General features: G+C 34.9%; 1 protein-coding gene across 3 annotated transcripts; it reads left to right on the forward strand.

The window, feature by feature from the left end:
- Nucleotides 1-2,952: 2,952 nt before the first annotated feature.
- On the forward strand, nt 2,953-23,879 carry LOC119067736 (prolyl 4-hydroxylase subunit alpha-1-like). Of its 3 annotated transcripts, none has more exons than XM_037170853.1 (10): nt 2,953-3,318; nt 17,207-17,431; nt 17,692-17,843; nt 17,912-18,068; nt 18,185-18,369; nt 22,389-22,567; nt 22,649-22,912; nt 22,983-23,273; nt 23,332-23,497; nt 23,561-23,879. In XM_037170853.1, exons 1-10 carry the CDS (start codon nt 3,302-3,304, stop codon nt 23,638-23,640), a joined length of 1,716 nt encoding a protein of 571 aa, XP_037026748.1. In that variant the 5' UTR covers nt 2,953-3,301; the 3' UTR covers nt 23,641-23,879. The 3 variants fall into 3 exon arrangements, with proteins under 3 accessions (XP_037026748.1, XP_037026749.1, XP_037026750.1); XM_037170854.1 differs by having other exon boundaries at nt 2,953-3,303; XM_037170855.1 differs by lacking the exon at nt 2,953-3,318 and adding an exon at nt 3,694-3,812.
- Nucleotides 23,880-25,064: the final 1,185 nt, after the last annotated feature.

The raw sequence follows: 25,064 nt of genomic DNA on the forward strand, positions 1-25,064 counted from the left end.
AAAAATTCAAAAATTTAAAAAATTTTAAAAAATTTGAAAAATTTAAAAAAATTTGAAAAATTTAAAAAAATTTGAAAAATTTAAAAAAATTTGAAAAATTTAAAAAAATTTGAAAAATTTAAAAAAATTTGAAAAATTTAAAAAAATTTGAAAACTTTAAAAAAATTTGAAAAATGTAAAAAATTTAGAAAAATTTTAAAAATTTTGAAAAATTTAGAAAAATTTGAAAAATTTTGAAAAATTAAAAAAAATTTAAAAATTTTGAAAAATTTAAAAAAAATTGAAAAATTTAAAAAAATTTGAAAAATTTAAAAAAATGTTAAAAATTTAAAAAAAATTGAAAAATTTTAAAAATTTAGAAAAATTTGAAAAATTTAAAAAAAATTTTTTTAATTTTTCAAATTTTTTTAAATTTTTCAATTTTTTTTAAATTTTTCAAAATTTTTAAAATTTTTTTAATTTTTTAAAATTTTTCAAATTTTTAAAATTTTTTTACATTTTTCAAATTTTTTTCAATATACAATATATACTTCAATATATATGGTTCTGCAGTCTACGACAAAAAAAAAATTTCAACTTTTTTCTAGTAATAGGACTTGCGTCACGGGCGCTATGCTAACGCGCGCCCATGATTGCGTTGGTTTTAAAATGATGACGGTTTATGTATGCAATTTTTTTAACAATGTTTTGTTGGTGCACAAAAGGCATATGCGGTATAATGTGGAAGCAACAACCAGCTGAACCGATAAGGTTTGCAGCGGTTTGAAATGTGAATGAGAGAGTTAAAACCACTTTTATTACTGATACAATTTAATGGTTTCATTTTCGAATTGTTCGTAATACTTTTCAGAATGGTTTTGTTAAGCGTTTTGTGCTCCTCTAAGGACCTCGATCGTCGACAACAAAATAAATTTCACCAAACGTAGTACTACGTTTTACTCGCATCAGTTCAACGAATCGAATGAGCTATAACTCAATAAAATCCGTGACCCTTTGCCGCCAACAAACCAGCAAAATTTAATATCAAATGTCGATGTCGAATCCGTCGTGTTGTTTCACTGACAATATTATCACAAAAGTTGTAAAATGAAACATTTAAAAACCAGCATCACACGCACATAGTGCACGAAAAGGGGTCAGTTATTATTATTCCTCGAAAAAGGGCTACTTCAATTTCTCAAATGAATCAGTTGCAGTTTCAAGAATGTGCACTATACTCTTAAGAGTGATTTCGCCAAATCTTCGAACAACTTTGGGACAAAGGGTCACGGATTTTATTGAGTTATAGCTCATTCGATTCGTTGAACTGATGCGAGGGCAAAAATGCAGTATAGGTGAACAGGGGGAATCGGCGATTTTTTGACTGTGAATGGTAGAGAAATGTCCCCTGACACCATTTCAGGCGAAATTAGGGCGCGGAAAGCAATTTTAATTTTGTCACTTTGTATAAGGAAAATTAATTTGAGTCAAAGAAAAATATTGTTTGTACAAGGAAAATGAAAAAATTAAAATTGCTTTCCGCGCCTTAATTTCGCCTGAAATGGTGTCAGGGGACATTTCTCTACCATTCACAGTCAAAAAATCGCCGATCCCCCCTGTTCACCTATACTTCATTTTAGCCAAAGTCCAGTCTGCACGTACATATAATAGTAGATTATTGAACATGTCTTCTATGTCTGAATTAATGTTGTAGGGTGGATCGAATTTACCAACTAGTAAATTCTCCACACCCAGCCACATTCACGAAATTTCACGCTATCGTGAACTTAGAAGGGATGCCGATGCTTCCGTAAACCATCTAAACTTAATGAAAGCTATCTCTACGGCATGCATGTTCGTTCACCTCTCCAATGATACCCCACATGTCTGTGTAGTGACATCAAAATGTACGAATGGGACTGGGTATGAATTTTCAGGTCAGGTTTGCAAATTCGATCCATCAACTTCGACTTTTAGGGCTAGTTAGTTATCATGAAAAAGTTTTCGCGAATTTTCTCGAATAAAAGGCTCGGAACAGGGTCAGGTTCATGTCAAATCAGGTTCAGGTAATTTAAAAAACCTGACCTGGTTGAATTTATAGTTGACCTGACCTGACCTGGATAGATCTCATTCATGTTTGACCTGACTTGATAACACTTTTCAAAAAGCAAAGAGTTTTGTTACAATAATGCAACTGAATCAATGCATTCTTGTTTGAGAACCATATAAGACATAATACAAATCAGTTTAAGTAAGTTTTGCGCTATCCAAATGTGAAAAAGTGTTCAATTTTATTCTGCCAGGAAAGGTCATAAAACAGGTCAGGTTTTTTCAGGTAATGTCAAGAACAGTTTCAGGTCAACGCAGGTCAGGTCAAGTCTGGTCGTTTTTTTTTTCAGGTAAAATCAGGTATTTTAGGTCACGTTTCAGGTTGACCTGATCTGTTCCGAGCTTTATTCTCGAATTTCCTCTATTTTTGTGATTTTTGAGATTCACGGCAAACGAGAAAATTTGTGAAAATTCGTGAAAAAGTTTTCACGATGGCAGGCTCTAATATACTACATAATAATCAAAAAATGGAGACAGCCGGTAGTTTGTATATTTCGGAAATGATTGATTGAAATGATTCAATCCGTGTTTGACGTTACGCTTGACGTTGCTGAGACGAAACATCTTTCCCAAAATAAATCCTCTCTTCTTTTGAAACTATATTTTAAACAATTATCTGAAACAATTATACTTCTACAGCAGTTCATAAACATACTATCGACCAACAACGGCGTGAATATTCGCTAAATGTTCTAAAAAGCACAAAGCTTTGGTTTGCGTCTCCGAAAAGAAGATTTTATCGAAAGCTACGACCATTAACGTTCTCAATGAGCGAGACAAAAAACGGCCATTCATAATATTCATTGAGTGTGAAGCGGACATCAGTACAACGTAATGTATGCTCATACGGAGTTTGCGTAGGGTTGTTACCGTTTTGCTTAGCGTCATCAGTCTCCTCCAAAACAATTTACCGATAGGATGAATTTGATTTTTTTTGTACAATGGTTGTACTAAAAGTGTTTGACATTTCCTAAATATTTACGTTCATAAACAATCAAACAACAAAATTGCCTAATCAGTGTAAATCACAAAACATTGTTGGATCGAAACGACAGAGACAAGTGTCTAATATATGGTGATTTTGTTGAATGTGAAGCGGGAGACTCGAATCATATGTTGAACAATAATATGCGGTTTTAGTGAATGTTGTTGATGTAAATTAAACACAGTCTAAATTAAGAAGCGGCTGTGATTAAAGTGTACAAATTCGTTGATGTGTGTGTCGTTCTGGTAAGTTGATAATAATTTTTGTTTTCTAATTAATTCTAATTCATAAATCTGAACATTAAATGACAATATCCCGATCAACCTATTTTGGTTAATTTTTCTGGAAAACTCAAGTCTAAAACATAATGGACTAACAAGATTAAAAAAAAAATTTGTCATAAAATCATAAAGTTCATTCAGCAATTTATACGAAACGTCGTACAACCAACTCAATCATTTAGCGTTGAACTTTAATATAGACAAAAAAATGTTAGGAATAAATTTAAAATGTTTTTCGGATCTCTTTTTTCAATGAAATTTGTGAGATAAGAAAGTGATTTATCAACCGTTCCTATCCAATAAAAGATTTGGTGTACAGAATCTGTTGCTTTTTATTTCGCTCGCTTATTGTATAGTTTCCAGAACGTTCATCAAATTTATTTAGTGCCGGCAAATTAGTAGCAAGTAGCATACTCATATCAATTGTTCAGAACACAGGAACTTTCATCTGTGTGTTGGTATGTAAACACATTAAAAACTGAAATTATATTGCGAGCAGAGCACTCATCTTTCTCGTTGTACTGTACAACATAAACGGCACATGTACTTTGCGTATGTACCCAATGATTTAATAAGATTTTTCGTTTTTTAGTTTCAAGAATTTAGACTTGTATTGTAACTATGTAAAGTTACAGAACTCGGTGAAAGAAATGAAAGAACTAATCCGAAAATGTGTCGCACGTAGGAGTATAGTTCATACTTGATGTGTATTCTTCCAAGTGATATAGAATCGGATGATGAGATTGAAAAAAATTCGGAATCTCTCATCACATTAAATTCCGCCGCGGATCAATTCACTTGAAAATCGACCTTCAAAAATCGGACACAATTTTTCGATGAATGCCTGGAGAGGTCGTCACTCTAAATTTTTTTTTGTGTAATTGTAGCTGCTTGTAGGTCCCAAAATGTAGAAAAGTTACGTTTTGCGTATGGATTTTGTGACCGATAGAAGCGCATGACCATGGGTTCATTGGAGAGCTAAAGTGAAGTACTTCTCGGCCTTATATGGTTTTCACAAAATTTAACCATTTATGTATCAATCGGCCAAATATACAAAAAAACTCAAATTTTGTTGGAGTTTTAGATGGTTTAAGATGTCTCTACAGCTAAACTGAGTCTTGCGGCCAGAAGATGCCTCATTACTGTCTTGCTCAAAATCGATTTTTCGCATTTTCTGGTCATAAGACAGTAATGTACTATTACAAGATACTGGATATTTAGTACCAAAACGATCTCAATACTACTACCAGATATTGCTATTATTGCTACGCGAGCACTAAATAGCCAATTATAATTGTATATTGTAAATTGTATCTTTGTGAGCGTCTTTTTCAGGGTTTTTGTATTTACGAGTAAGTCGTACAGACATCAAAAACATCTTAAGAGTGATATCGCCAAATCTTCAGGTGATTTTTTTAACTTTGGGAACAAGCGGTCTCCGATTTTAATGAGTTGGATTCGTCTTTCAATTCTAGGAAACACGTATCTTTCACTTTTTCTAAAAAAAAAATTGTCATAGCAAATGACCTCAGGACTCCGGAACAGTAATTAGTTTTTCAATCGGACCAATATTTGTTACGTGCTGCATTACAATATTTTACATGTCATCTTGAAATGTGACAGTTGGGATCAAAAGTCGGTCTATAGAGTGACTTATGATGAAAGAGAAGAAGATATTTTGACAAGTACCCCAAGGCAAGTTAAAATAAACTGGTCTTCTGTCCTCTCGCTCTCAACGTACCACGTTGAAAGAGAAGCAAATACGTTGACAAGTACCCCAAGGCAAGTTATAATAACTAGTCTTCGGTTTTCTCGCTCTGATCATAACAGTCTATTCCATCTGTCAAAGTGACGTTTAAAACGTCAAACAAGATTTTTTATGTGAAATATTCACAAAATCGGTAGCTTTTTCTTAATTCTATTCCACTGAGGAAAAATAAACAATTTTGTGTCCATTTCACCAAAAAAAATTGTTTGACATTTTAAAAGCCACATTGACAGATGGTAGAGACCGACTTTTGATTCCAACTGTCACAAATGAGAAACATATTAAGAGTCTGTTCAAACTGATACAACGATATATGAATCCACCTTGGATTTTAGCAACCCATCCTTCCCTAAGATATTAACATTAACCCATCATTACGGTCTCAATTACCTTCCTAACAAATGTTCCTAACGATTTTTATATCATTCCATTTCTAATATTTCAGCAATATTAATAGACGAAACGAAGCTCATACACTCTCTTAGAATGCTTACCAAATAGATCCGAAATTCTACACCCTACATTTTCACCTATCTGCAGTGTTGTCTAATTAGAAACCTAAATAGTTTACCACTGTTTACATTTCCCTATCATTTGATTTGCTAGTTAATTTGAATTGATAATTATTCCTACATTTCGAACAATAGAAACATAACTCTTCTCCGTTGCATAAAAGATCACCGCATGACATTCAGTTATTCTTCAGTCTAAAGCATTTGGTAGCCAATATTAAATATCATATTAATGGGAGGCGACTCAACAACAACGTTTGCATGAACACACCGAGGAAAATGTCGGATTAAATTCTTTATCTTCATCTTTATACGAGTAGCGTTTCAGGAGAACATTTTAAATGGTAGAACACTCGACTCAGAACCAGAGATGGGCCCGTAATATTACCGTGTAATATTACCCGGTAATATTACGTAAAATTACGTAATATTACCCGAAGCTCGGTAATATTGGTAATTTAAAGCCTCGGTAATATTACGTAAGTTACGTAATATTACCAAAAATCAGTCAACATATTGTAAATTTTAATCATTTTCAACAAAAATTACTCGTTTTTAGCAAATTCAAGTGTATTTTATCGTAAAATTTTGTTTTAGTTAGGCCTAGTTCAGCCTAGTTAAACAACTTGTTCAAAAACAGTCGAGTAGTATACACATTTGAATGAGCTTCAACCGAAATTGATAATTAAAAGAGCGTGGATTTTTACGATTTCTCTCAGAGTTGTCATTGAATGACGCCGTCGGCAACTCGGTCTTCTGTTACTTCATAAGAACACGGGCTTAGATCGAAAACTGAAATTTGTTAGCAAATGAAATTTCATTTCAAATTTCGTTGCCTAAAAGACCGAGTTTCCGGCACTGCCATCGTTGAATATTGTGGTAGCGACATACAATCTAGCGTGATAACGTAACACAAGTGCTTCCAAGTCTTTCGACTCGTGTACCCCTTCTTCAACTAGCCGAATACGAGTTTGGTTATCAAACAAGTTGCTCAAAAACACACGAGTGAGTTTCCGAGTATCACAAAGTTGTTTCATAAGCAATCAATTATATAGCAGTATCGAAGGTACTGGTTTACCGTGTGACACATGCGAAAGTTAAGTTTCACGTAAAATTCACGAAAAATGAACAGAAAATAGTCCACCGTATAAAGGATAATTTTCGCAAAGGACATATTGCTGAATAATATTCAACTTTCGCATGAGTCTGATAGTAAAATATCGAATTGTTACAATTTTGTATTGGTAAATTACGTAATATTACCGAAACATCGGTAATATTGGTAATTTAAGATTTCGGTAATAGTACCCAATGTTACGTAATATTACCGTAATATTACGTAATATTACCGACAATAAATAAATTACCGGTAATTTCCCATCTCTGGAGGCACTTGATTCATTTTCACAAAGTGAGTTTCTGTTAGTGTAAATCACAGCACCGTTGCATTTTCAATTTTTGTTTGGGAGAACACTAGCGACGTAGAAAGAATATGATTGCTCTAATCGATCGGTTGGGTTTCAATGGGAGAGAACAAAAGCCGAAACTCTATCCCATATTGCCCAATGGACATCTCTGTGTATTGTTGTGGAATGAGCGGTTCGATTATTTTTGAAACCTGAGAGTCCATCGTTTTTACTGCCTCATCTTATGGAAGGATGAGGCGACATAACTACACGGTCAATATCGTCAGGAACGATATTATCGTTTTTTAGACGATAGTATCGTCTAAAAAACGATAGTATCGTTTTTTAGACGATACTATCGTCTAAAAAACGATATTATCGTCCAAAAAAATTTCATCCAGAACGATAATATCGTCTAAAATTATAAATTTTAAAATATTTTCAGGACGATATTATCGTTTTCTTGACGATATTATCGTTTAAAAAAACGATAATATCGTTTTTAAACGATAATATCGTTTTTTTGGACGATACTATCGTTTTTTTGATGATACTATCGTCTAAAAAACGATATTATTGTTCAAAAAACGATAATATCGTTTTTTTTGACGATAATAACGTCCTGGATGAAAATATTCGCTGGACGATATTATCGTTATTTTCTTTTTCTGAACAAATTTATCGTTATTTTGGACGATATTATCGTCCTGGGCAACGTTTTTTTTGGTATCGATAATATCGATTTTGAGACGATACTATCTTCCAAAAAACGATATTATCGTTTTTTTGGACGATACTATCGTCTAAAAACGATATTATCGTTTTTTAGACGATAGTATCGTCCAAAAAAACGATAATATCGTTCCTGACGATATTGACGGTGTGGAAATGTCCCGCCACCTATGGAAGGACGTCTATATCGAGAAAATAGTCATTATCTCACCTTAGTGGAAACTTTGGGAGCCTATGTTGTGAAAAACGTTGAGTTGTCGGGAAAAAGTGGGACAACACCTTCGAAATGAAAACAAAATCTTTCGCAAAATGAGAAATAGAAAAGATTCCTCGTTTTTCATCCAATATTTCCCGTTTGTGTCGTGATGGTTTGAGTAAGATTTATTTATTATTTAAAGTTCAATATGCAACTAACCATCTGCTTTACGGTAACAGCTTATTACTTATATTGTTTCTTTGGTAGCAACAGAAAGATAATAGAAAATGTGAATGTCATTAAAATTACATAGTCGATCAACAATCCCATCGTCGACATATGAAGATATTATCTTGATTTGTTTATGTTTATTAGCATCATCATATCATTCTATGCATTCATTGTGTTGTACTATATATGAAAGAATAGCCCCTGCAGCGTTTTTGGAACATTTTTTTTTATATTTCTTTTGTTTTGCAAAGAAATAAACGGAAAATATGAAATTGAGACGGAAATAAAAATTCGTTCCAGTCTCAATAATATTAGCAAAAGAAGAGAAGAATCAGTGGGCATCGTAGCAAATTGACACGATTAGCCCCGTACGACCTCATTTATACGTAATATGTGGATGCACTTAGTGCGATTCGTTTATATATAAAACTAAACCGAACCCTCTTACAGTAAACATACGAGACCTTTTGCAGTAAACGTCAGTGACCTTTTAAAAATTAAAATTTAGCCTGTCACGTACGGCTATTCATCTGTTATCGATAACGACGGCAAAAGTAATGACAGCCGTGTGTGCAAATAATGTTTTTTCCCGGTATCCAAAATCAGATTTCCCGAATTTTCCGGTATCCTTAAAATTTAGCTAGATTTCCCGATAAAAAAGTTCTGATTTCCCGGTAAAAAATTTTCTCATTTCCCGGTGAATGTAATATGTATTTTATTTTTCAATTAAGTTTGATCAAGTACTGTCGTGACAAACATGAATTATGTTATAAAACGTCGAAAGCCAAAGTCTCGCATTCCAAATGTTTGCTTCATTTATGTCAGATTTATAATATTTTTCGGTTTGTTCTCTCAGCTATTGTAGTGCCTGCCAATTGATTCCAGCTACCTGGGCCAGATATCGCGGGCCCAGGCAGCTGGAATTAATTGGCAGGCAATACAATAGCTGAGAGAATGAAACGAAAAATATTATAAATCTGAAGTTATTTAATGATCGTGAGCGGAGCGAGCGAAAAATTTTAGCGATTTGTACTTTGAAAATATTCTATTCTCTGACTACAACCCTAAATCTATGACGTTCAGCATCTGTATTTTTTGATAAGATATGAAGTGATTGCGAGCGAGATTTTTCAATTTTCTACTTTGTACAATTCTATTTCGGACTTCTCAGCGAAATATTTCTCACGTCTTACAGTGAACGACATCTCAAATGTCTCACTGTCTTTTTTTTCAGAGAATCTCATTGTGAATTTGCAATGACACAATAAAATTCTCAGAAAAATTTGACAGTGAGACATTTGAGATGTCGTTCACTGTAGTGTCTGTGAAAAATGAGAAGAAAGGGAATGTTAGCGAGCGGAGCGAGCGAGAAATTTTTGCGATTTTATAATTTTAAAACATTCTATTTCTGACTTCTCAGCCATTTCGATTCAATTTCCAGTTTCCCGGTAAGTTGGATTTCTCATCTATTTCGATGGCCCGTTTTTATCGACTTCCCGTTTTTTTCGATTTCCCGTCTATTCCAATTTCCCAGTGAGTTCTATTTCCCGTCTATTTCAATTTCCCGGTGAGTTTGACTTTCCGTTTTTTAATTCAATTACCCAGTAAATTTGGGGTAGGGTAATCTCGCACACCACACAAATTCATGGTGTGCGAGATTCACATCTAAGTGGTGAATCTCGCACAGTCATGACTTTTCGTTACATGTCGTAAAAGGACGCATACTATGATCGCGTGTGCGAGATTCCCCGACACCGTAAATTTGATTTCTCGTCTATTTCGATTTCCCGTTTTTATCGACTTCCCGTTTTTTCTCGATTTCTTGTTTTTCGATTTCCCGTCTATTGCGATTTCCCAGTGAGTTCGATTTCTCGGTTAGTATGATTTCCCCTCAATTTCAATTTCCCGGTGAGTTCGATTTCCCGGTGAGTTCGATTTCCCGGTGAGTTCGATTTCCCGGTGAGTTCGATTTCCCGGTGAGTTCGATTTCCCGGTGAGTTCGTTAACTCGGTCAGTATGATTTCCCATCAATTGCGATTTCCCGTCAATTTCGATTTCCAAGTGAATTTAATTTCCCGGTGAGTTGGACTTCCCGGTTAGTTCGATTTCCCGGTGAGTTCGTTTACTCGGTCAGTCTGATTTTTCATCAATTTCGATTTCCCGTAAATTTCAATTTCCCGTCAATTTCGATTTCCCCCTGGCTTCCCGCTTCATGATAACACTAAAAAAAATCGCCTTCGGCGAATTTTTTTTTTACGTCTTCTTTTGGTGGATTTCCCGGTATCCCGGTTTTCGGCCAAAAAATTTCCCGGTATCCCAGATACCAAGGATACACATTATTTGCACACGCGATGACAGCCTCTGGTTAATATGGCCCTTTATATAGTAAAATGCACGTTAAAAAAATTGAAGTACAAGATTTCAAATCAACCGATTATAAATACTTTGATCGTTTGAAGTAATTTTTTAATCTATAATTTATTTATTCAAAGCGAAAAAAAAAGACTGCTCACATACGGCGCAGTCAATAAAAAAACGATCTTTTCAATCAACAAATATTACAATAAATAAAAATCATCCGCTCTATTACTTCCTAAAGTTCCAAGAATACATGCCGCATTGCCTCTTTGTATAGCAATAGAAATTTTCTGCAACAGATAATCTTTGGAACGTGGCTCCCCTGATGCTCTCTTCATCAACGATCCCAACTTGTCAATAAATTTCTTTGTTTCTGGACCCATGCAACCTAATGATTCAAAGGCAAGGGGGGTAAATAAATAGTTTTCTTTAAGACGTATATAATGATTATGCTTAAATCTCTCCGCTTTATCTGCAATAGACCCTGCAGATAATTAGTAATAGATACGACAATAATACTGGTCATTTGCTTGCTTGCTTTGTAACAGGTTAAAATCTATTTGATTCATAAGGGTATATAACCAAGATGCTCACGCAATATTAGATGGCTTATCTCTTTCGTTTCCTACATTGGGGTGATTGCATCTACCTTGTAGTTTAACGATATCCAAGTATTTGGACTGTTCACAGATTCGATTTCAATTAATAATAGTCGATAATTACGCTTTTTTCACGCGGAATCACCCCAAAAGTGGAAAAGCTAAATTTATATCAAAACAATAGATCATCTGCAAGGCCGTTTGAAATGCCAGCCACGTTAAGAAATGCCACGTTAAAATAATCTCATACAAATGGACGAATGAACGAAACTTAAGTCTGAAAGTAACGTAACTTGAAGATGATCTTGAAGACAACATGCTATTTAGAAGTAGCTTTATGAAAATAAAAATCTTTTTTTGAAAAAGTAAAATCATTAAAGCATGCAAAAATGTGTTAGTTTTAAGGGAAAAATTGGTTTTGGTTCAGAGAAATCATCAAAAAACGAATATTTTTGCGCACAAATGTAGGATAGACAATTGCCAAGGGGTGAGCGCTCTTAAACAAAAAAAGCACACAAAATATAAATAATGAGTCGTTTCTCGACATTTTTCGACAAAAAGAGAGAAATGTCAAATAGTCATTTGTGTACCTGTTTTGGACGATTGATTTTAGGCAATTTCGCGGATTGTAGGCCGAACGAAGTGAGGTCTACAAGCGAAAGTGCCTTAAATCAACCGTCCCAAACAGGTGCACATGTGAGTTTTCATGCAGAGGGCCGGAAACCCGAGAAAATTCGAAAAATTGCCCTCATTTTCGGCCCCGAAGCATGAAAATGAAAATTTTCATCACACGAACTACGAAAATTGTAATTTTCGGTTCCCAAACGGGAAGCGAAAGTAAAAAAATGCAAGTTATGTATCGAAATCGGTTAATACATAATGCGAAAGTCTATGTATATAATGCGAAAGTCGATGTACATAATGCGAAAGTCAAATCTTGTCAAGATGTTTACTTTGATCAATATTGAACAAACCGTGCGCCAGTGCTCTGATTAATGTTAGCATACAAAGTAGATGACGAATAATTCTAAGGATATTGTTGTTGTTTTTACGTCTGATTGTTGTGATGGTTGATAATATTAATATTTTCTTATACCAGGGGGCTGCCGCCCCCTGGACCCCCGCAAATGTCACCATATTTTGGATTAATTCATCATACGATAACGCATTTCTTCGAGTTTATGTGCCTCAATTACAATTTTCGTAGTTCTCGTGATAAAACGTTATGTGGATCACACGGGACGACGTAAAGAAATTCAACCTGTGCTATTGCGGCCCTTGCCTTCGGCGCGGGCAGCAACTCTCGCACACGGTTGAATTTCTTTACTTTCGTCCCTTGTGATCCAAATAACTATTTCATGCTTCGGGGCCGAAAATGAGGGCAATTTTTCGAATTTTCTCGGGTTTCCGGCCCTCTGCATGAAAACTTACATGTGCACCTGTTTGGGACGGTTGATTTAAGGCACTTTCGCTTGTAAGCCTCACTTCGTTCGGCCTACAATCCGCGAAATTGCCTAAAATCAATCGTCCAAAACAGGAAATAACCATTTCATGACATACACTTTACAAGATATATAGCGGAAGTTAGACTGACCCACATTGGCTTATATTCGAACTTAAACCCACAATTCTTGCCTCGAATTCCATCATTTTTCAAACGGAACACTATAGTTGTTAGCCGGTACGGGCTATAAAAGACTATTTTTATTTAAAAAAAAAAGATCCAAAAAAAACGAGAAAATATCGACATATTTCGCGATGAGTAGATTGCTACCTATAATATAAACAAAAGTTTGATGTTGCAATTAATTTTAAGATAATCTTTTTATCACAAGCAGGTCTATTGTCTACTACTCATTCAACTTTCGTTAAAGTTTAAGGCCTCTGAGTTTGATACAATATCGTAAGGGCAATGGGGAATTAAAGTTTCAACAAAATATTTTCCATTGACGTAAAACTTTATTCTAAGGGAAAATAGTTATTTGTTCACCGAGGAAAAATAAGTTGGAGATTTTATTTCGAGGGTGTTCTTGGGGCGTAGCGGTGGTAACAAGTCATTCGAGAAAATGAAATTTATTAATTTCTCCCGAGATCGACGTTTTTCACAACAAACGCTTCCGAAGTTTCACCTTCCCCTCAATTTGTTAATTTTCACATCTATCGGGCAACATGTCCATTTAGGCTCATGTTGGTGAAATAGCTATTTATATCTACTGTTGCATTGCTAAAAGTCTATAAGCCTCCGATATGCTGCGATTATAGCCGCACACAAGACAACAAACTGGCGGCTCTCTATGTATGTTTGATTTAACAGCCCATGTTGTCTTTGCTGCAGACAGAGGGTTTATTATTTGGGAATCAATTTTGGGAACATTTGGGAACAGGGACTAAAATAAGGATTTCTGTGCAGGTGGGAAACTTTTCGAAGGGGCTCCTGAACACAAAATCTTGGGCACCAAAGTAACAATTTTTTTGACGTTGACGTAAATATATTTTACGATTTAAAGGGAATTATTCCCCTGACCGTAAGTCTAGGGTCTTTCATCCAAAAAATCATGCAAAATGTCAAAATGTAAAGTCTCGTCAAGTTGCCGATCATACCTGATAATAATCTGCAATTTTCTGGAATTTAATTTTTCGGTCATGTTAGGGGTGTTTTTTACCTGTGAAAAATGAGTCCACAATATGACCTAAAAATCAAATTCCACAAAATTGCAGATAATTATCGGTTTACTGGACTAAAAGGTATTTTTGGTAGAATATCAGCCCTAAAAATCACAATACTGGTGAGTTTTTGGGTATGAGGGTGAGTTTTGTCTATAATTTATATATCTCAATGGATGTAACTGAAAAAATTCTCAAGTAACGTCTGTAACATTTGTGATTTTTGCAGAATTTTTGGACCCCTAGTTATAGGTAAAAATATTTATTCAAATATTCTTCGTTAAATTAGGGTGTGTTCCGCCATTTAAAAAAAATCTGAGTAAATTACATAATGTAGGCACATTCCATGAAGACAAATCAAGTGACCAAAAACGCTAGTAGCACATTTTATCTAGCATATGGAAAAAAATTATTGAATTTTTTCATCGTTTAATAGGCGTCCAAAAAATCTAAAAAAAATCTCGGATGTTTACCCTCCATACAGACATTTTTTGAGAATTTCTACCGATTTTTACGTTAACACACCAGAGAGAAATAAATGAGAAACAAAATTCACATTTTTGTTAATAACTCCATTTTGGAGTTTCATACGCCACTCCACTGAAAGTAGTTCTATGCCAAGACCTTTCGAATAATTTAGTTCCTTTAGTTTCACTTTTTACATGCCAACCCTATTTTCTTTCCATTTTTTTTTAGTTTTTAGGAAAGTGAAAGCTACAAATGTGAAATACTTTGATTCTGTATCTATATCTCCATCGAAATGATGATAAAAAATGTAAAAAAAACTGATATCGGCAATGCCATTGTCACTTTTTCAACTAGGTTCAATGCGCCGCAGGCAAAATTTGTAATAAAATTACATTCATTTGACTATTTCAAGTTAGATAATTGTAATTTTTCTTGTGGGCAGATCTGGATTCGCAGGTGGGAATTAGAGGGGCGCAGGTGGGAAAATTCCCACCTGCGATGTTCCTTAATTTAGTCCCTGTTTGGGAATTTTGGGCCCTGGCAGAACCCCTCACACTTATTTATATTTATCGCGACTGTTTGTTTAGAACAATGACGTGCCTGCATCAAAACTGCAATTCCCCATCATTGTGATTCAACAATAGGTGAAACACATTGTATTATCGGATACCATCTCACTCATCTGGATGTTATGAAATATCAAATATTATACAACAACCTGTGTGTGTTTCATTTTAATTAAAAAGCAACCTACTTTTCATTTTTTAATCCACTTTTTAAATACTAAAAAAAAGCTTTTACGGTGATGTTGCGAAGTGAATTGGCGGTTTTAAGTTTGGTATTATTGGAGCACCGACACAAGGATATATATAATGTATTAAAATGAAATCCCGAAATAGTTTTATAGCTAAGTGATACATTTGCTGATAGATATACTCAATTTAAGACTTTTTAGTACATTTTTATATTTTGACGTCAACGAGTTTGATCTACTCGCACCAAGCGGTGCGTATACTCTACCTGTAGGTCTTTCCAAGGCCGACATTCGTACAATATTACAACAATTTAAAATCATTTTTTCTTAAGTTATTGTCGAAAAACTGTTTTCGGTACCCTCTGACGTGTCTTCACTTTTGAACGCTTTTCACAGAAAACAAATCAGCCAAAAACACTCAAAAGAGTAAAAGTGACGCAAGTCCCTGTGCATACTTCCAAAACAACTGATATCGCTGGATGTGACGCATTCTGCGCTTGTACGCAAAAACTGTAACAGGAAAAATTTGACCAAAAAAATTCTAGAAACAAAATTTTACCAAAAAAATTTTGCATCACAAAGTGGCAGATGATTCGGACGTATTAGGACGTATTCTTGCCTATTTTAAAAAAATTCTTAAAAGTACTTTCCTCAACATCTGCCACTTGTGACGCAAAATTTTTTTGGTAAAATTTTGTTTCTAGAATTTCTTTGGTCAAATTTTTGCTGTTACAGTTTTTGCGTACAAGCGCAGAATGCGTCACATCCAGCGATATCAGTTGTTTTGGAAGTATGCACAGGGACTTGCGTCACTTTTACTCTTTTGAGTGTTTTTGACTGATATCAGTTCTTTTGGAAGAATTAGTAGTTTGAAAAATTTGAAAAATTTAAAAATTAGAAAAAGTTTAAAAATTTTAAAAAATTTGAAGTTTGAAAAATTTAAAAAAAAATTGAAAAATTTGAAAAATTTTGAAAATTTTGAAAAGATTTAAAAAATTTGAAAATTTTTTGAAAACTTTGAAAATTTTTTGAAAATTTTGAAAAAATTTGAAAATATTGGAAAAAATTTGAAAATATTGGAAAAAATTTGAAAAATTTAGCAAAATTTTGAAAAATTTTGAAAATTTTTTGAAAATTTTGAAAAAATTTGAAAAATTTGAAATTTTTTTAAAATTTTGAAAAATTTTATAAATTTTGAAAAATTATATAAATTTCAAAACTTTTGAAAAATTTGAAAAATTTTGAAAAATTTTTAAATTTTTGGAAAAATTTGAAAAAATTTGAAACATTTTGAAAAATTTTGAAAATTGAAAAATTTTTGAAAAATTTAAAAAATTTTGAAAAATCTAAAAAATTTAAAAATTTTAAAAAATTTTGAAAACTTTAAATTTAGGGAAAAAAATTGAGGCGAGCAGAGCTTACCAAAAGCGAACAAATTTGTTCTACCATACCCATCCACACACACACACTTAAAGATGTTCTTATATGGGGCTTATATGGTAACTTCGAGGAGCCCTAGCTCCGAAACGAGGCCGGTTCCCCCCAAATTTTTTTTTCTGGAATGTCTTAGAATGACGACTAGAATCTACTCCCAAAATTTCAACAAAATCTAAAGAAGACTTTAGAAGATAGGAAACACGGACGGACGGACGGACGGACGAACAAAGTAACGTAGGATTTTTTCATTTCGTTTAAAGTACTGAAATTGACCAAAATGTATGGAAATGGGGCTTCTTGGAAGATTTTTTGCGTGGCCAAATTTTAAGCTGCAAGAACGTGTGATAGCTCGTTGAACTCGTACGGACGCCTAGTTTTTTTTAATGGTAATTTGGAGTCATTTGTATTTGAATTGTGGAACTTCAATATTTGCTGTATGTATGGTTCTGCAGTCTACGACAAAAAAAATTTTTTGAAATTTTTTCTAGTAATAGGACTTGCGTCACGGGCGCTATGCTAACGCACGCCCATGATTTTTTTTATAGAAAAAGTGAAAGATACGTGTTTCCTAGAATTGAAAGACAAATCCAACGAGCTATCACTCATTAAAATCGGAGACCGCTTGTTCCCCAATCACCTGAATATTTGGCGATATCACTCATAAGCATTAAGCATTTATGATAGCGCCATTTAATCCACAATTGTATAACTACCTTTCTACTTACAGTTCGGTATTTCACCAAAAATCACATCCGACCATGAATCCGCTGAAGACTTATATACTGTCACTGTGTCTGGTGTGTGTGGGATTGATGATTCCGCGGCAAACCAGCGGTGAAGTATTCACAGCATTAGCCGAAATGGAAGAATTATTAGAGACTGAGGCGTATTTAATAAGTAACTTAGAAGCGTACATAGCCACCCAAGAACAAAAATTAAATTTTTTGAAAAGGTAAATTTCGTTGCTGTGCATCAGAATCGAATGTACCGGCTCGTGAACGGCGTGACGTTTTTAATCTGCGGTTTGCATGGAAGGGTTTGAAGAGACCAAAAGTTTCTTCAAGAATGATAATTTCGAAGGTGACTCTTCTGTTCTTCGAAAATCTCGCCATGTTAAGCTGTAGATTGATTTCGTTGCCAAGTCGACCGGGAACAGTAGTTGACATCTCGAATCTATTGACATAATTTTTTCGTTTCGCTGATACAATATAGACGAGCCGTAGATTACCTGAAGGAGCATAAAGAAGCTGAATCGGATGTGAGTGGATACCTCTCAAATCCGATCAATGCATATCTACTTACCAAAAGACTTACCAGTGACTGGAAATCGATCGAAGCTGTCATGACATATGACGTTGGATCGGGTATAGACAATTTTTTTTTTCATAATTGCAAAATCGAACAGGATCAAATGTATTCGACATCCCAACAGAATATCTGGGCAACATAACCGTTTACAAGCAATTCCTAAAATTTCCATCCGACGAAGACTTAAATGGCGCAGCAGTAGCTTTGATGAGATTACAAGACACCTACAATCTGGACACTTCGAGCATAGCCAGAGGCGAGTTGAACGGAGTTCAGTACAGGTAAACGTTCCATCAAATCAAATTTTGTTTTAATCAAATCGATATTGTACTCCCCGCCGTATTTCGTCAATATTAAACGAATAAATTCAAAAAATTGTCTCGTCTACACGTTACAGTACCGAAATGACTGCTAATGATTGCTTTGAAATGGGTCGGCAATCATATTTAAACAAGGACTATTATCACACAGCTTTATGGATGCGTGAAGCAATGGATCGATTAACTAGCGATACGAATCACACAACCAGCACCTCAAAGGCAGATATTCTCGAATATTTAGCATTTTCGGTATATAAACAAGGTAAATAGAACACGAAATTTATTCACTTCACTCGCATAAATACAGTGAAATGGTTCGGTTAGCTGTACCCAGAATGCCTAAATATTTAATCGCATGATTGAACAACAACCAACCAAAGAAGATTTCATCCTTTTTGATGTTTTATTAAATTGATGGTTTAGGCCTTTCGCACTTTTACCCTCCCTCATCCCTTCCTCTGCATTCACTCCGACAACACCCTTCATCATCGGCCCTTTTATCAGTTTAACTTTCATTTCACCGTGCATCGTATACAAATCGAATACGACAGGACGAATGATATTTCTTGGTTTATTCTGATGAACGGTCAGAACGGCCTAATTAATACTGTTCGCGATTTCTTTTCGCTCTGTGTGTGAACAATAAAAGAAATTTAAATTGAGGAACCGTTTTCCCTTCGACGATATCATTTCACGTTTTCTTTCTATATAATGAATCGTTTGGAGCGTCGCGTGAGTGATAAAAAGAATCGGTCGTCCAATTAATGGGAAATGCTGCGTGAATTGGGAAATGAATATTTATAAAGTGTGAAAAGATCTGCGGAGAGAAGCTGTGATGATGAATTTCGGATAAACCAGAAGAATGTTCATGACAGGCCCGCACTGACCCTATGGTAGAAAGTTCATTCCGTACATAACAACAGCTGAATAAAAACTGGAATAGGTCTTTAACACTAAGTAGCATTTCGCCTATCGCTGCGCTCGCGATACTTCTTACATGTTCACAAAGGATGAGGCGACATAACTACACGGTCAATATCGTCAGTAACGATATTATCGTTTTTTAGACAATAGTATCGTCTAAAAAACGATAGTATCGTTTTTTGGACGATAGTATCGTTTTTTAGACGATAGTATCGTTTTTTAGACGATAGTATCGTTTTTTAGACGATAGTATCGTCCAAAAAACGATAGTATCGTTTTTTAGACGATACTATCGTCTAAAAAACGATATTATCGTCCAAAAAAATTTCATCCAGGACGATAATATCGTCTAAAATTATAAATTTTAAAATATTTTCAGGACGATATTATCGTTTTCTTGACGATATTATCGTTTAAAAAAACGATAATATCGTTTTTTGGAGATACTATCGTTTTTTTGAAGATACTATCGTCTAAAAAACGATATTATCGTTCAAAAAACGATAATATCGTTTTTTTGACGATAATATCGTCCTGGATGAAAATATCCGCTGGACGATATTATCGTTATTTTCTTTTTCTGAACAAATTTATCGTTATTTTGGACGATATTATCGTCCTGGGCGATAATTTTTGGGACGATAATATCGTTTTTAATTAATTTATTTTTTTAAATTTGAGATGATAATATCGTCCAGGACGATAATATCGTTTTTAATTTATTTAAAATAAAAATTTTAGACGATAATATCGTCCTGGGCGATATTTAAACACTGATGTGTAGGTGATTTCCTCTGACAATTGTTTTTCGATATTTTGGAAGAGAATTCGGTTCTTGCTGCACATCTGAGTAAAATTGAGTCCTGGACAATATTACCACCCAAAACTAAACGATAATATCGTCCTGGGCGATATTATCGTTTTTTTAAACGATAGTATCGTCCTGGACGATATTGTCGTTTTGGACGATATTATCGTACAGAAAACGAAAATATCCATTAGATTTTCTAGAACGGTAATATCGTCCAGAAAACGATAATATCGTTTTTTGAACGATAATATCGACAAGAAAACGATACTATCGTCCAGACAATATTTTAGAATTTTTCAATTTAGACGATATTATCGTCCCAGATGAAAATTTTTTGGGCGATAATATCGTTTTTTTGGACGATAGTATCGTCTAAAAAACGATAATATCGATTGTGAGACTATACTATCGTCCAAAAAACGATATTATCGTTTTTTTGGACGATACTATCGTCTAAAAACGATATTATCGTTTTTTAGACGATAGTATCGTTTTTTAGACGATAGTATCGTCCAAAAAAAACGATAATATCGTTTCTGACGATATTGACGGTGTGGAAATGTCCCGCCACCTCACAAAGAAATCACATATTCCACAAAGTGTCTTCTTTTCGAGTCGTCTACAAATACAAGTCAGGGAAAGTAGTAATAAAGTTTTCGCATATGTCCGTGATTTCAATATTATGATTTTTCCGAATTTAAACAGTCGCCTGAATGGAAGCGATTTTTTGAGCTGTTCCAGCCCCAACAAAATTGTTCCTCACACATGGATTGGTTGCTAGGAATTTCACAATAATTGACAAAATGACACATTGTGGGTCATTGTGAATGACGCGGCGCGAAATTCCTCAACACCCATGGATTTTTTGCCAGAAGTAAAATGTAAAACAATTGTAAAATATAAGATTATCGATACATGAGACGGACAATCGAGGCTTGCCTCTCATGTATCGATATCCTATTTTCTCATATGAGCTAAAACGAGACAAGAACTGTTGCACTTGTCAAGAATTTCCATTTATCCATATAGACAGCTGATTTATCCGTCTAGATAAATAACTGTGACGTCACAACATGACACGAGTATATAGTACAGGTACCGAAAACAGTTTTTCGGCAATAACTCAAGAAAAAATTATTTTAAATTGTTGTAATGTTGTACGAATATCGGCCTTGGAAAGACCTACAGGTAGAGTTTACGCACCGCTTGGTGCTAGTAGATCCACGAGAGTTACGACTAAAAATATAGTGAATGTTCAGAGAGTCCGCCTTCTATGCAGCTTCGATGTTCCACGGAACTGAGTATGGGGTGTTGTAGCTGGCCTCACCCACTATCGTTGCACATATAAATGAACCCAGTACTTTTCGGCTGCAAGCCTACAGAAGTCTTGGAAAAAAAGTTGGTGTCAAAATGTAGATTTTTTCCTTCTTTCTGAGGGCCCAACTGCTGGAACAGCGTCTGGAACGGTTCCACATGAGTAATTTTGTAACGTCTGACATGTCTTCACTTTTGAGCGCTTTTCACAGAAAACAAATTTTTTTAAAGAAAAAGTGAAAGATACGTGTTTCTTAGAATTGAAAGACGAATCCAACGAGCTATCACTCATTAAAATTGGAGACCGCTTATTTCCCAATCACCTGAAGATTTGGCGATATCACTCAACCCTATGAAAACTGTGCTTCACTTTTTTCTACGCATGGGATCCAGCCTAATTGAGCAAGATCCTGCAGGATCCCACCAGGATCCAGCAGGATCACCAGTGGTATGACAGGTATACCACCCGGGTACATAGGGTTTGCTTATGCGTAAACAAACTATACTCATATGCTTGCACACCAGCTGGTGGCTAAGCAGCTCTTGCTAATTTTGCAAAAGAAATTCATTTACTGATCAGATTGACCACAACCAACCCTAAAATCTCATACCCTATTATGTGCCTATTCTGACCCATTCAAAAATTGTGTTAGCTCCATTTGTTACATTTTCGTTTCATTGCTACTGTTTAATGAAATTTTTGAGGTAATACATTCCTCATCCGATGAACTTAGAATTTTGTGTAGAAACTTTCGGGAATCCTAGCTTCCTCATATACCGAAGAAACTATCTGCTTTCGCTGGACGAATATTCAATACCAATGCTTCAGACATTTATAAAAAAAATTCTGAAGACCTTGTCATGTCCAGTTACAACTGACATAATCACATAATTGCAACGGGGTTCAGTCAACGCGTTAAAATTGATTGAAGCTACGAAACTATTCAGGTGAAATATCAATTTTTGATATTCCTGCTCACCGATTCAAAAGCAAAAATTCGATTTGGTATTTTCCAAAATGCGCATTGGATACGATCTGACACCAAGTGAACAAAATAATGAAGCAGTAGCGGGTAACGTTCTATTTTTCATGCCTAATGCTCAATGATTATTTGATGCTGCTGTCGCACAAAGTTCAATGGTCTATGGTCTGAAGAACAACAATTCCGAACATTTTTATTCCATTGATTTTGCAATGATTTATTTTTTGATCCGAATTATTTTGTTAACAGGCAATGTCGCATCTGCTTTAAAAATGACCAATCAATTGTTGGAACTGCTGCCGAATCATGAACGAGCCAACGGTAATAAAGCTTTCTACGAAAAACATCTGAAGGAAGAGGAGGTCACCAAAGCCGACAAAAAGTTAAAGGGTGACGATGGATCCGATGACTTGGACGAGGATAATATTGTGAGAGCAACAATTTCTTGCGTTTGTGTGTCAGGTCCTAATTCTGCACTTTTTCCTGTCTTCCATTACTCATCGTTTCAGTATACAACCAAACCGTACAGTAATCCTCACATTTATGCAACGCCCGAACGCCGTTTGTATGAGATGTTATGCCGTAATGAGATTCGCCTAACGCCAGCCGAACTATCGAAGTTAAGGTGCAAATATGTCACGAACAATTCACCTTTTTTGACAATTGCACCGCTCAAACTGGAGGAAGCATACCTGAAACCATACATTGTCATTTACCATGATGTCATGCATGATAACGAGATCGATCTGATTAAAACGATGGCCAAACCGCGGGTAAATTTTTGAAAATATTCTTTGATCGTCCGAAAACGGCCGTTGAGATTCCATTTTTCATCACACCTAGTTCAAACGTGCCACCGTTCAAAACCACAAAACCGGTGAACTGGAAGTGGCCCATTATCGAATCAGCAAATCTGCGTGGCTGAAGGACGAGGAACATAAATACGTTGCGGACATTAGCCAAAGAGTCGAAGACATGACCGGCCTGACGGCGGAAACGGCAGAAGAGTTGCAAGTGGTCAATTACGGCATCGGCGGACACTACGAACCGCATTTCGATTTCGCTCGACGTGAAGAAACGCAGGCGTTCAAGAGCCTTGGCACGGGAAATCGAATAGCCACCGTCTTGTTTTATGTAATAGTTGAATATTTTCTCATTTCAATTTCGTTTTCACGAAAGAATATCATTTTAGATGAGCGATGTAGCACAAGGAGGCGCTACCGTTTTTCCAGCATTGAATTTAGCCCTCTGGCCGAAGAAAGGCACGGCGGCGTTTTGGTACAATTTACACGCATCTGGCGAGGGAGATTATTTGACACGGCATGCGGCATGTCCGGTACTAACTGGTAGCAAATGGGGTGCGTTTCTTATCTGTGGTTTTGTTGACGATCATTTTAAATAAAACCAATTTTCGATTTTAGTGTCCAATAAGTGGCTGCACGAGCTGGACCAAGAATTCCTACGTCCCTGTGAACTACTACCGGATCATCCAGACATGTAGTGATTTTGTAGACCTTTTTTTTTTCATACTCAAATTAGTCTTAATGTGTTCTTTGCCAAAAAAATCGTATGTTACTAGTGCAGTGTAATGCTTATTACTTACTTCTAATGTTTAATTTTTGAATAGAAAGTCAAACTTATATCAAATACTCGATTTAAATCGACACCCAACGATGACATGATGTTGATGAATGCATTTAAAGTAAAATTTAAATAAAATTTATATTTTTTACAAAGCCAGCCTATGATTTCCTTTAACAGATGAGGCGACATAACTACACGGTCAATATCGTCAGGAACGATATTATCGTTTTTTAGACGATAGTATCGTCTAAAAAACGATAGTATCGTTTTTTGGACGATAGTATCGTTTTTTGGACGATAGTATCGTTTTTTGAACGATAGTATCGTTTTTTAGACGATACTATCGTCTAAAAAACGATATTATCGCCCAAAAAAATTTCATCCAGGACGATAATATCGTTTAAAATTATAAATTTTAAAATATTTTCAGGACGATATTATCGTTTTCTTGACGATATTAACGTTTAAAGAAACGATAATATCGTTTTTAAACGATAATATCGTTTTTTTAATGATACTATCGTCTAAAAAACGATATTATCGTTCAAAAAACGATAATATCGTCATGGATGAAAATATCCGCTGGACGATATTATCGTTATTCCCTTGACTGAAAGTCAGGGTCTTATGAAAGAAAATACCCTTAAATGTCCGTAACGCTAAGTTCACTTTGATATTTTGAAAATGTTCTACATTGGCAAAAAACGTTAAATACAGAAAACGTCCGTACACTTGTGGACTCGATAGCTCGAGTAATTCTTTACCGATTTGCAAAATTTTGGCTTTAATCGACGGAGAATGAAAATCATGAGGTTAAGTTCGTAGATGGGCAATATTGGGATAATGAGATGGGAGTAATTCTCAAGAGAATTTTATTCCTTGTTACCGCGATAACTTCCATAATTCTTATCCGATTTTCAAAGATTTTGTCTTAATCGACGAAGATTGAAAATCTTGAGGCTGAGTTTGCAGATGGATAATGTTCGAACAACGAGATGGGAGAAATTCTACATAGACGCTTTCTCTTGTTACTGCGCGAGTAATTTTTACCCGATTTTCAAATTTTTTGTTTTAATTGACAGAGAATGATATTGGAGTAGTGAGTTTGGAGTAATTGTAAACATAACTTGTTTACCACGACATTTTTGCAACGGATTTCCAGAAAAATTTCTTATATGACGAGTAGTGAAATTCTGGTATTCTGGTCTAACAATTAAGAAGTACTTCCCAAAAGAGTTTTTGCTTGCTTGCTTGAGAAACCGATAGCTCGAGTAATTCTCAGAGGCTTCAAAAATCAATTTCGACCAGTAGCGTAATTCATGTGGTTAAACTCGAACATTG

Source organism: Bradysia coprophila (genome assembly GCF_014529535.1).
Source record: "Bradysia coprophila strain Holo2 chromosome X unlocalized genomic scaffold, BU_Bcop_v1 contig_128, whole genome shotgun sequence".
Classification (NCBI taxonomy): domain Eukaryota; kingdom Metazoa; phylum Arthropoda; class Insecta; order Diptera; family Sciaridae; genus Bradysia; species Bradysia coprophila.